At 37.2% G+C, this 13,270-nt stretch overlaps 1 protein-coding gene across 2 annotated transcripts; it reads left to right on the top strand.

Moving 5' to 3' along the window:
• The first annotated feature begins 5,353 nt into the window (after positions 1–5,353).
• Positions 5,354–11,855, top strand: LOC103706047 (protein IQ-DOMAIN 14-like). Of its 2 annotated transcripts, XM_008790007.3 has the most exons (7): positions 5,355–5,819; positions 6,818–7,006; positions 7,265–7,377; positions 7,800–8,102; positions 9,452–9,697; positions 9,965–10,096; positions 10,999–11,855. In XM_008790007.3, exons 3-7 carry the CDS (start codon positions 7,297–7,299, stop codon positions 11,620–11,622), a joined length of 1,386 nt encoding a protein of 461 aa, XP_008788229.1. In that variant the 5' UTR covers positions 5,355–5,819; positions 6,818–7,006; positions 7,265–7,296; the 3' UTR covers positions 11,623–11,855. The 2 variants fall into 2 exon arrangements, with proteins under 2 accessions (XP_008788230.1, XP_008788229.1); XM_008790008.3 differs by lacking the exon at positions 6,818–7,006 and having other exon boundaries at positions 5,354–5,819.
• The last annotated feature ends 1,415 nt before the right edge of the window (positions 11,856–13,270 follow it).

Raw genomic sequence — 13,270 nt, 5'->3', positions numbered from 1 at the left:
AGTAAAAGCTTTTTGAATTGAACAATTGAGGTTGCAGTAATATTCAGTGTTAGGAGAGTTCTGATAGGATTTGCAAGACACAAACTTGGTTCATTCCTGACCTAAGGAACTACTAAGTTGTGCATGGTCATATCATTCTTCTTTGGACTATGAACATGTTCATTGGCTCTCTCTGGTTTAAAGTTGTAATATACTTGAAAACAAAGAAAGGGCTTTTTTCTTCTTTTTTTTCTTTGTCAACAAACAGAAAAACAAAAAAAAGAAAACTTTGTTGATTGCTATAACTTTGTTGATTGCTATCCCTTTTGAGTAATGGATTTTGTATCCTGAAGGTACTAAGAAGTTGTTGAAAGATATACTTTGCTTTGATTGAGAGGAGAGGATGTCTATTGCAAGTCCAAAATCAATAAGGCATCCAAATTAAGATGGTAATTTATATCACGAAAATTTTTTATAAGTTAAAAATTGTATGGTCTTGTAGTATCTGATCTATCAATCAAGTTGTTGCAAATGAATAGTTAAAATAATATGAGATTATGTTTTGTTTTGATATAGGTGTTGAAATCCATTGATTTTTGGTCTCTGTGTTTTAATGTTTTAATGTGTAAATCATGATCAATAAGATCAATTTTCAATTTAAATATTTTAGTATACTAGGACAATAGAAACAACTCATTTTTTATGTCCATATGATGTATAGGTCAAAGACCGCCAAATTCTATGAATGTGGTTTCTAGGTAATTTTTAGTGATATAGATTATGATCAACGATGTAGATTTTTAATTTAAATATTTTATTATTGATTTTGGAGTCAAGAGAAGTAGATATCCTATCTTCTCAAAAATAGCAAGGTCTGTGCCTAGATTTTATAGCTTAAATTTTGTAGTCTCCTGTACTCTGTACACTCCCTGAAATCTATATATGCACAACTCCTCTAAGTTATAGAAGCAGACCTGCAAATCAATAATGAAGTCGCTGTCTGTCTTAGTTGCCTTCCCTGTCTTCCAGCCGGATCTAAGTATCAATCTCTTAACTCCTTCCCAATTAGAACCCAGATTTTTTTTCACTACTAGAATCTTCTTTAGCGTCCCTTGCTATGCTTTGAACGTTCTCTTTATCTACTTCAGTTTGTATAGGATGATTAATTTTCTTTTGCATCTCCAAATTTAATTAACTATTTACTTATTAAGTAGCTTGGTTTGGATATAAATTTTCTTAAAGGAAAAAAGATGTTGATGCACCAAAAAATAATGAAAACAGCCCTTACTCTTTCCGAAGAGAGAGATCATATAGCAATTGTTCAAGTTCATGCGAAATAGACTAATTTTTTTTTTAAACTATTTTCTGAGCAATCATAGATTAGATATGTCATCTCGAGTATATAAAGAATGAATTGCTGCATAATATTATGATCAGCCTATGTGGTGCAATTAATACTTGTGATTGCATAATGCTATCAATCTCCTTGATGGGATTAATATTTGTGGTTTTGGAACTTAAATAGACCAGCTGGTTGATTAAAAAGAAAGGCTAATTCTTTTTTTGGTACAGAATGAAATGCTAATTCTTGAGAGGAAAACCAAAACCAACATTGGGACGCTCTAACTAATTAATACATATATATATATATATATATATATATATATATATATATATATATATATATATATATATATATATATATATATCTTAGATTGGTAAATCTACATTGGTGGCTCCAACTAATACATATTTTAGATTGGTTTTTGGATAACTTGATTGCAGTCAATTGATTATAGACTTGAGATCAGTCTAAGAATGCATTGGTCTACTCCAATTTTAGCGCCTGGATATGTAAACATGGTTATGGAGAAGGATGAGATAGATGTCATTATTCTGACTTCCGGGTTTTCAAAGTTAATTTTTATATTTGTACATTCTAAGAGCTATGTTTACTTTTTTTTACCTTTTCTAATAGTGTTTTCTATATAAGTACTTTTGTAAACTTGAATGAGCTATCTGATAGGTTTATTATAAAGAGCAATGCTATGGTAACTTGGAAAAATCACTCAGAAAAGTTACTGAGATTGCTTGGACAAGTTGCCTTGCTCTTAAATCGCGCAACTAATGATACCAATACGAGGGAATCAATTGAGGATACACCACACCAGCTGAGTGACATATTGAGTGATATTTTTTGAGGTACTAAAATATTTTTGTATCACTAATGAAACAAGCAATAGAATACTAGATATTATTTGATTAAAAAGAACAAATTAATTATGAGCTGTCATTTGGTTAATATAAGATTTACCAAGCTGTGCTTTTTTCTAATTTTTTTTTTTGTTTTATGGTGCATAATCACGTACCAAGCTGTTCATGAACAATTTTGAGCTACTGTAACAACTCGCTCAGCCCCTCGTCCGCAGAAAAAAAAAAGATATTATTTAGGTTCTTTAGTTTTATATGAATATCTAAGATCTATTCAGTGCAAAGTCAATGTAGGACTAAACACACATCCGCATGGTCCGTACATACTCCTTCCATTCAGATCCTAGCATCCTCATCAAGCTAAAAATTCAAAACTATTTAAATCTAATCACAAGTATCATGAACAGTCTTAGTAGGTCCATGCTACAGAGTTGCCGTCTCCATATAGCCTATAAACCGGTGATATCATTTGTAACAATCTATGGTCTTATCTAAAAAAAAAAAAAAAAAAAGCCGGAAGATTTTATTGACTAAAGGCACATCTTCGTATATGCTCACATTTGCTTAAAAAAAATAAAAAATTGAGTTTGACTGGGTGCAGGCCCATTCATGCTTTATGTGGCACGGAAAAAAAAAGTGGCACTACTATTATAAAAAGAAGAAACTTGACACTTTTTTCAGTGCATGTCCTTCGATCAAGTATAGATTAAGCCATCCTTACCGTCTCATGTCCTAATTGCTAGAACGTGGGGAGTGTTGAACCAAATGATGTCTTCCACAAACAATGATGGCGCCTTTCAGTATCCAACCTCAAGTCGTGAGAAATATAATGTATATACCAGATAGTCCTATACGTATTTATGCCTCCATCATGTTTATATGCATATAAGTAAATCAATCCCACAGCAATCATTTTTGGAAATCAGTAACATATAATGGCTTGGATTCATTTCTGTCTTAAACGTGTTGGTCTCTAAAAAGGTCGGAATAAGTCATATTATCGGGATCATTTGATGATATCATTTGCTTCTTTTTGTTTGTTTTTCTTTTGGTGAAAGAAATGTCCCATCTCCTCAATTCCCCAGCCCATCCTGTCTCCTATCTGTTTCACTATTGACGGTATTGAACATTGTTGTATGTTAGCTTACATTTCCCAGGATCTTCTTCTTCTTCTTCTTCTTTTGTTTATTTTTCTTTATTTTGGTAAATCGGATGGTTCATACATGCCTAGTATGAATAGTTAAAGAGTTGGTCCCAAGAACACCTCTAGGGTGCTCTGCTATAAATGACGCAATCCCAAGAACAAACTTAGCCACCCAAAAAACATGCCTACTCACACTCCAAATATCGAGCAGGAGTGGATGGGCAGCACCGAGCATGGTCTGACTGCAAATCCAGCACTACAAACATGCACTACAAAGACTTTGATCATCTACCCTCGTTTAAGATCCTTAATTTATGTGGCCTTTAATTCTGAGCCGCAAGGTGTGTATCAACTGAAGGGCAACATTTTAGGTCCAAACTCGATCTAGAGCTGGTTAGATCAAATTTGATTGCATATTTTTAGTCGTTACATCCTATCGCATCTGAAACGCACCCAATTGACACCAGCAGTTATTCAGCATCATATAAGTTGGCACTTTCAATTCTACAGTTACATGTAATTGTGCACTTACAACAATCTTTTTGGCAATGGTTAACTTGCAGCATTGAGATTTTTTATTTTTTTTAAGAGTTACATGTAAGTACGTAATTTTTGAAGTCCCATCTAAATTTGCACCTACGTACAATAAACCAAACATTAGGAAAAAAAAATTAAGTGCAATGATTTGACTAATAGGTGATTAAGTTGGATTCAAAGTCCACAGGTTTGCACCCCACTCTTTAGCAAATGCATTAGGAAAAGCTTCTGAACTTGAAACCAAAGAATGGTATTCAACTGTATTTTCCAACGAAGATACAACTAATGGTTTATCATAGTAGGCAAATCTAGAGAAGATTAGCTCCATTATATGTTAGTTTTGTTTGCAAGTAGTGTTGTACAAAATTTGAAAGGATTTTTCCCCTTTTTGCCGGATTTGAAGCTGGTTCTGTGTTCAAAGTTCTAGGAGGTGCTTCACCAAATGTTTTTTTTAGGTAATTCTCTCCTCATTCCTCTGAAATGCTTGTTCTTGCCTCGGCAACTGTTATACTGCAACATTTCACCTTTTAAGAGGTGCACTTCTACAAGAATCATGCTCCAAAACCAGTCTCAAACTTTGAGATGCATTGCATTTGATGCTATCTGTGATGGATCTCACATCCAAGTGAAACAAAAAAAGGTTCTAAAGCAAAACAAAATGAGGGAAAAAAATTCAAGTTGCTCTTAGATGGGATCTCCAACATATAAAAGGATAGGCTGAGAGTACCTTGTATAATGACAAAGAAGAGTGAGGCAAGGCCAGCCAGCCAATTTCAGTATTTCAGATCTCTCACAAAATATATTATCGCCCGATAAAACAAGGTTGCCGCAGTTTTAAGGCCAACCATGAGCAATGACAACAATTCATGCAGTTACAAAGAGACCAAATGGAGATGATAGTTTATGATGGAGACACAGGTTGACAATGGAGATGATGGCCTACAAGAGTTGTTACTAACAACTCCGGCACCTAAGCAGCTTGATTTGGATAAGAGAACCACCCCACTTTGTGTTTTGAGTAGCTTATAAGCAAATATCCAACAGTCTCTTTCCTATGTTCCCATAAGCTGAGGGGTCACTTAAAAAGATGAATGAGTAGTGGATCTACAAGAATCCAACAGGAGAGAAATCATGTTTCTAGACACAGTAAGATCCATTTTAACAAGCACATCTCATAACCATCCAAGGGTTGGCACTTTATATCCAATTTATAGCATGGGAGTCCACTGCATGTTAAACTAACCACACTTTGTATGTATAACCCCGCATTTTCTTGACTAATACTTAGTAGCTAAATCTAATAAAAGCATTCCAAAGCAAGCACAGAAAGCAGACTGCTCGTGGTCCATCTTGGTTTTCAAGTGCATCTTGAGGCCCATATAATGGATGGCCAGCTCAGTGCCACATGCTCTAGATGCAAGGCAAGAATCTAATAAATGCTGGGCCTGTACATGGTTGCTAGTCTCACATGGTAACCTCCTACCTCTGTTCATAATTGCTGCTCAGCATTTCTAGTGTTGCAATTTCCCAGTAATCTAAAAAGGAGGCCAACCAACTGTTCCTCAAGTGCCTCTGTCGCCTCAGAAGGCTTTCTAGTGAAGTAAAGTTGGTCGGGGGTCATGGAGTGAGAAAGTGGCCACCCCTCTTCATCATCAAGCTAAAAGAGAGCTATAGACTCCCTGCTCACAAGAAATGCTGAAAGAGAGAGAGAGAGAGAGAGAGAGAGAGAGAGAGAGAGAGAAGGGATCTCAATCCTTGCAAGGAAGAACCAGATGCCAAGTTCCTTGAATGAGAAAAGACAAGCATATGGTATATATGTTTGGTTTGGTGAAGCACAAGAGCAATTTGTCTAGGGCGAGTGGAAGTTACCAAGTTAAATCCATGTCTCCATCTCCTCCTCCAGTACAAAAGGTTTAGCTTTGGAAGTAATTCTGGGAGTTTGGCCAAGGTACCAGCCATACAGTTCTGTTTTATTCTCTCTTGTTTCTGGTGTGTGCATTTCAATATATGTGTTTATGCAGTGATGGCTAGAGTTTTACATAATCTTTTTTTTTTCCCCTCTAAGCTAACTCAATGCATTAAAGTTTAACTGGAGAAAAAAGACGGGAGAACTATAAACTTCTTTCTTTTCGATGGGTGATATTCTTCTATTCGATAGATTCTGGTGTTGCTCCATTGTTTGCTACTTTTTTGATAATTGTGTCAATCAAATGATATTTAGAGAGATGTTCTGAAGCGAATGGATGAATTAATGTTGGGTTTGAATGGAAAGAACTCTCTGGGAGCGTTGAAGATTTTTTTTTTCCTTCTTTTTTGCTTAGCTTTTCTGTAGTTTTGAGATTAATTGATGAGAGATAGCTGCATAAAGGTTCTCATCTTATCAAATTTTTTCAGCTTTTCTTTTTAGAAAATTGATGTTTTTTTTCTGCAAAAAAGAAGGGACTGTTCCTTTTTTATGTTTGATTATTGGATGATCATTCTGCACTCAACATTTTTGCCGTCATAACATTTTCTATTGTAGTGTCAAAATGCCTCGTGAACAGAATAAGTAAAAAGGGCACAAAGATTTTATCAATTCTTCATATCTAGTTGAAAATTCTAATGGATGCTTTAGAATTACAAAAAATAGCATGCAGAAGTTGGGAATTGTAGTCTCTTGCAATACAAGCTGATTACAGGGACTTCATCAGCTCAATCTTTTAATTGGATTTGTATATATCTTTTGAGAAAAATTTAAATGGATTCGTGGTGGAAAAACATAAGAAGATAAACCTCCATATTGCATCACTTTGAAGATTTTTATGTCCTTTTATAATTGTTATTTAAATCCAATGATCCCCAATTCTATTTACCAATTAGTCCAGTAGTTTTCTTCACTTCAGTTTAGTGAGTTTTCTTCTTTTTTTTTCATTTCTTTGAAAAATATGCCAACTCTTTGTATGACAGGTTTTGCAAGGAGAGGTGAACTTATAAAAAAATAAAAATAAAAAAAAGGAAGAATAACAAGAAGAAGAATTTCTAGTTAGGGCGGGGAGAGATGACCTTCCATACTAACTCAGCGAGCAGCACCTTGTTTTCTTTATTGGCGTCGATATCCGAGTTGGCTTTTAAGGTGGTTTTACCCTAAGCTTCCAGGTAGAGGAAATAATCACCATCTTATTATTTTCATTGTTATTCTTCAGAGAACCTTTACCTGCTGATAGATAGTGTGCAAACAGTGAGTTCTACACTACGTGACAGAATATGTATGAAATGCTGTGCAAGTGCCAAATGTTTTATGAATGTAAAATGCATACAGATTAGTCTCGAAAAGCTTGTCAATAGCAATGTACATATAAATTTGCAAAGCAAAAGAAGTGTTGTGCTCATCCTTGTTTTAATTCTTGCACTCAGGCATTTGAGCTGAGACTAGTAATGCCAAGGAGATGGGGAAGAAGGGGAATTGGTTTACAGCTCTCAAAAGGGCCTTCACTTCAAGCTCTAAAGATACAGATAAGCCGATCGATGTAAGCATTCGGATGAAAGTAAAACTTACTGGATTTAAGGGATTTGTCTATGGTAATATGAAAGTAAAATCACATACTAGTAATAATTCAGACATTTTGCTTGCATTTCAGTATAATATTTCATCCATTTCAGACAGGTAAACTGCTTCTTTGCACATTTGTAATTTGTATGATCTGCACAGAGTTTCTTAAACTGGAGCTTTTTTGATCTGCATAGATATGCTGGTTTCAGATTGACCATCCAATATGGTTAATTCTGAACTTCTAACCCTGTTTTAGGCTTTCAAATTTCTGAATGCAAAGCACAAATTATTGCCTTAACTGATCACAAATTATTTCATGCATTGTGTTATGAGTTCCATTAACACTAGCAACTATAGATTGCATGCATTCCGAAAGAATTAAGGTGGCGGTGGGTGCAGGTGTCAGAGAAGAAAAACATAAAAGAGAAGAAAAGGTGGGGATTTGGAAGATCAAAGCATGGAGAGGTCAATTCCTTTATTCCTCTCTTCAGAAAACCAAGCAGCATTGAACAGATACTGTGCGATGCTGAGAGGGATCAACTCCACAGGACACAGCAAGCACCACAAAAGAAGGTTCTGCCGCTCAAGTCAACTGCGCCTGCTCCTGCACACTTATTGGCACCTGCACCAAAACCATTGATCACTCCAAACTACGTTCAAATGTCAGCAGTCAAAATTCAAGCAGCCTATAGAGGTTACTTGGTGAGTCCACTACTCTTACCCTCTTGAATTTTTTGGAAAAAGTGTTAGAGAATAGTGCCTAGAAATTGCTATATTGTTATTAGAAAATACTGTAATAAAAGAATAATCTATTAAAACAAATTCAGAAGATTGAAAAGATCATGTCTGGATCAACGTTAGTGATGTACACTGCCCTAAGAATGCGATTCATCCCCCTATGTGCGGGTCTGTGGCGATCTTGATCCTAAGGTATGACAACCCAGCTCGGCCCCACCTTCCTATAACAAGTACGATCGTTGGAGAGGTTTGACCCAACCGACTCCTTCAAATACCCAGAAAATAATTTAAAAAAAAAACAGAATGTTGAAGGGTAGAAAAACTCTCCGTCTGTAGAAAAAACTCTCACAAGTTAGAGTACTGGTGAGTGAGAGGGAGAGATCGGATTGGGTTGTCATGGATTAATCCTGGAGGAGTCTATTTGTAGACTCTATCTACATGACCGAAGAGACACGATGGTTCCGAAGATATGTAATATTTCGGAAACACTGTATTTTTTTGGAAACCAACGTTCTCTTTCAAAGAGTACAACTTTTCCACAAGAGATGTCCGACAAAAAAGTATTTTAAAGCATTTTAAACAACTAAAATTTAGAGGATACAAAAATTTAATTTTTTTTAAAAAAATTAAAACTCTAACAAAAAACACACCAAAAATCACTTCTTTCTTTTAACATAGAGTGACGGACATGTGAGCCTTGTCTAGGGTTTATGATGAGCATAAATCTGACATATTTCATACATCCTTCAATACATTAGTTACATGCATACTCACAATCACAAAGTATATGATTTTGTGATAGACAGGCATTAGAAATAAAATACATCCAGGAAGTCTTCTGTGTAAACTATTTATTGAACAACTAGAGAAGGTTTGCAATAGGTTGCTTTGCAGTTTGCATTCAAACCTCTTTGCCATTAAGTCGAAACATGCCGAATGATTGCTTTAGATTTTCACATCATGATGATTTTGATGATGAGCTGATGTATGCAATGTAACGAAGAGCCCATTTCAGGAGTTGTATGGATAAATCTGATGTTCTTGTCCAATAACAACTCTCAACAGAATGAACACATGGTTTGTTTACAGAATGGGCACTTTTTTTCTCACTGATAGCTTATAGGGATGATGATACCTATGTAACAAAAACTTTTAGCATCACTGCAAAAGAGTTTCATGGACTATTTTTGACCAAGTTTCACAATTGCATGCATAACCAAAATCTACAAGCAATTCAGCCATCGAATTCAGCGCAAGATCTCCATTAATGTGCAATGAAGAGAACCTTTATAAGTTTTGCTTCGATGGTGCAGGCTAGAAGGAACTACCGAGCGCTCAAAGGATTAATAAGACTTCAAGGTGTGATGAGAGGGCAGAGTGTGAAGCGTCAGACCATGAATGCAATGAAATGCATGCAGATGCTCGTAAGAGTCCAATCACAAATACGTGCAAGGAGGCTGCAGATGATGGAAAGCAGGAGCATCCAACAGCACCATACCCCACGAAAGAGTGACAAGGAATTTGAAAGCAGCTTCGGCAAATGGAGCATGACTCACCGGGTAAAAGAAACTGAATATCTGAGCTTTCTATTTGTTACTATATACAATTTAAACCTTTTTATTCAACCAGAAAAGAAAAGAAAGAAAAAAAACAAGCTTTTCTTGATCTGTTGCTTGACTCTTTAATGGAGTCTAGCTGAAGTATGACATGGATAAAGTAATTACATGCTAAGCTGACAGTTGTAATATGGTTCTGTGATCATATCTTTGCTGCTGTTTGGAAGTGATCTTTGTTTCTGGACCTAACTGATGGTGTATGCCATGCAGTCGGAGGCAGAAGCCCATGGGGAGTGGAATGATAGCGTGCTGACAAAGGGGGAGGTTGATGCAAGAATGAGAAGAAAGGTGGAGGCAGTCATCAAGAGGGAAAGAGCTCTGGCCTATGCTTACTCTCATCAGGTATGATCCCTTGCTTCCTGGTACAATCAAATTAGTGTTGAATTTAATACTTAAAATGAAGTATGAGAGGCCATGGATCTAGCCCTTTGAGTTTCCAGTCATTACCCTCATTCTTCTATAGGCATGCGTTGGTAGCCAAATTATTTTAGGTGCAAAAAAAAAATCGCATGATCTTGAACCTCCCTTAAGGTTCAGCCCTCCTTGAGGAGAGAGAGGTGCCAACCAGCTAAACTAACAAAGTTTGTCACGAAGGCTAGAATAGTTGGACATGTATTAAACATTCTCCTATTACAGTGCAGAGGCTTGATGGTCACGAGATATTCATGCCTCAGATAAAAACTAGTTTTAGGAGTTGATATGCTATAACTTCATTGGCAGATAAGAGGAGCCTGTTAGGTCATATCAAATGGCACAACGGTGGCAATGCTTCCAATTTTCTAATTTTTTTCCTATGGTAAATAGGAGCGGCAATGCTTAACTATTTAATCTATTTAACTTATTTCAATATGTTATAGAGCGAGATAGATTAATAGGTTAATAAATTGGTCAGACTCGGATCTACATTTTTGACCTGTTTGATACACATGTCAGATTTGGATCCACAGATTTTTGAACTATCATGCATCCGACCCATTTTGTATCTTGTCCGACCTCGTTTGATTGTCAACCCTAATGGCCACTCTACATATGCTATATATTTTATAAGGATCTCTAACAGCTACCATGATTAAAAGGCTAGACCTCTCTAATTCAACTCAAATGAAAAAAAAATATAACTTCTCATCAACTTTGTTTACCCTTACCATCGCTCGCTGCATGGACGATGGCGGGTAACTTGACCTTCCAGAATCATGATAGCTGGTTTTATTGACCAACTAACCAACTGGTTTTATTGACCCCAGCTATTGAACGTGTCGCCCAAGTCGGCCCACGCCGTCCTCACCGACATCCGCATGGGTGGCTTCCCCTGGTGGTGGAACTACCTCGAACGCCGCCTCTCCGGCGACCCCCGTCCCCAAACCCCGGCCTCTCGCCTCAACCCCATTGCCTTCACCCCCTTCACCCCCTGCACCCCCTCCTCCTCCTCCTCCGCCCACCCCCATCCCCGCCCCTTCAGCCGCGGCACCCCTCGCCCCGCCTCCGCATCCAAGCTCAAGCCCTCCTTCTCCACCTCCTCCCGCCGGTCGGACCACCACCCCTCCGCCGCCGCCGCCGCCGCCCTCCGGGACGACGAGAGCCTCACCAGCTGCTCGGCCTTCACGCTACCCAACTACATGACCCCCACCGCCTCCGCCAAGGCGAAATCCCGCGCCTTGGCCACGGATCACGAGGGGAAGCCCCGCTTCTCGTTCCGGTTCGGCCAGAGCATCGGGTCGCTGCAGGGGTCGCTCTTCGCGGCGACCAAGGACGCCGGCTCGCAGAGGATGGGCTCCGGTAAGCACAAGAAGACGCTCTCGGTCGGAGGGTTGAGCGTCGACTCCACCGTCTCTATGCCCGCCGGCGTCGGAAGAAGACCGTTCAAATAGTAAGTGTAGGTGTGATATTTGATTGGTTGTTTTTAACTTCTGTATTATTTAACCCTTTTATTTGGCTTTTGTTCGTTCGTTTGTTCGTTACCATCCAAAAAAAAAAAAACAAAAACAAACAGTTGATTGAAGAGTGCTATGTTGGATTTTGTTGTTTGTTTGCGGTAAGTGGTTGTAATAAACCATCAACATAAGTGTGGTTGTGATCTTTGGAAAATATTGGTCTTTGGTAAGCACTTGCACTCCAATTTACATGCAAAGCCAGCGTAGGCTTCTTCACAACATCATCTCAATTAAAATGTCGGCAGAAACTCGTATTCATCTTCTATTTGTTTTAGTACTAGCCTAGGTAGAAATATTTTCCTGCAGTCTTTATTGCTAGGGCCATAAAATTGTAAAATTTGAGATTTTTTTAATTAAAAAAATAAGTTACAAAATTGGTATAAGTTCTCTTCTAAATTTGGCTGGATTTTTCTTTTATAAATATCCTTCTAAATATCGAATTTTGCACGAATGCTCTCTGAAAATTGATTTTTGCATATATATCCTCATAAAACAATTGTTTTGCTATTCAACTTTTTTTTATCATCCTTGTTTTTGTATATATACCCATATTATCTAACGCCGTTAAAAAATTAACGATTTTAAATTAAATAACTAAATTATTTTTAATAGGTAGATATGCAAAAATAAATATTTATAAGACAATAACGATGAAAAACAAAAAAATAATTTTAAATTTTATTTTATTTTTAATTAAATTAAATATAATATTTATTAACATATTAGAAGAACCGTATTTGTGCAAAAATAATGTTTTATAAGAGTACAGAAATTAATTTAAATTTTAAGAGAGTATCTACGTAATTCTAAATTTTTAGAAAGATATTGACACTAAAAAAATTTTAAAATTTAAATCCAACCGAGGTGGAGCCAGGCGCTTCGGCTCGTTGCCATACCTAGCCAGAGCGAAGGGGGAAATCTAACGAAATCCATCTCCTGGACGGTCAGGATCTAATCAGATAGCCGGCACGCAAGCTGCCCCACGGGCTCGTTTAATCCCGTCAAACGCGAGGCAGAAGAAAACTATTGGCGGGACCGCATTCGCACTTTTTTTTTTGGCGCGCTCTTAAATTTGATCCGACGGTATCCAAATCTCGTCTAGGTCAGGTATTAATTACAAGCCGTCCGATCTAGGAGAAGTTGCTCGAGCTGTAATGCCCTTGGATCCCTTTTGAACTTCGAGCAATCATGAAGGCTAGTGAATACACGAAGGGGAAAAATGTAGAGGGCAAAACCTCGAATAATTCTCTTAGAAATCTAACTGCCGGCATCGTTTTGGTGGCGATTCTCTCGATTGGATCTCAAGGTATGCTTGGAATCTTCCATTTTCTTTGGTTCTTAGTTTCTCTAATCGCCAGATATGGGGAATGAGGGTCTGAATCCTTGTCATTTTCATGGATTTGGGTCGATTTATGGGTTTTTAGTTCCAAAAATTTGTTTTTTTTATTATTTATTTTATAAACGCTCTCCTGTGGTAGAGAAAACCCTAGATTTTAGGAGGAGTACGATGTCATTTTTGCTCGTTTTTTCGTTTATTTTTCTTCGCAGGAACTGTTCACGGAGTGTTGCTGAATAACAAAAAGGG

Source organism: Phoenix dactylifera, chromosome 1 (genome assembly GCF_009389715.1).
Source record: "Phoenix dactylifera cultivar Barhee BC4 chromosome 1, palm_55x_up_171113_PBpolish2nd_filt_p, whole genome shotgun sequence".
NCBI lineage: Eukaryota > Viridiplantae > Streptophyta > Magnoliopsida > Arecales > Arecaceae > Phoenix > Phoenix dactylifera.
Note: the sequence above shows the minus strand (reverse complement) of the source record. Positions and strands in the feature narration are given on the sequence as shown.

Coding starts and splice junctions, on each gene's coding strand:
- LOC103706047 (XM_008790008.3), top strand. CDS start 7,297: ATGGGGAAGAAGGGGAATTGGTTTACAGCTCTCAAAAGGGCCTTCACT. Junction 8,103..9,451: donor CAGCCTATAGAGGTTACTTG/GTGAGTCCACTA, acceptor TCGATGGTGCAG/GCTAGAAGGAACTACCGAGC. Junction 9,698..9,964: donor AATGGAGCATGACTCACCGG/GTAAAAGAAACT, acceptor TATGCCATGCAG/TCGGAGGCAGAAGCCCATGG.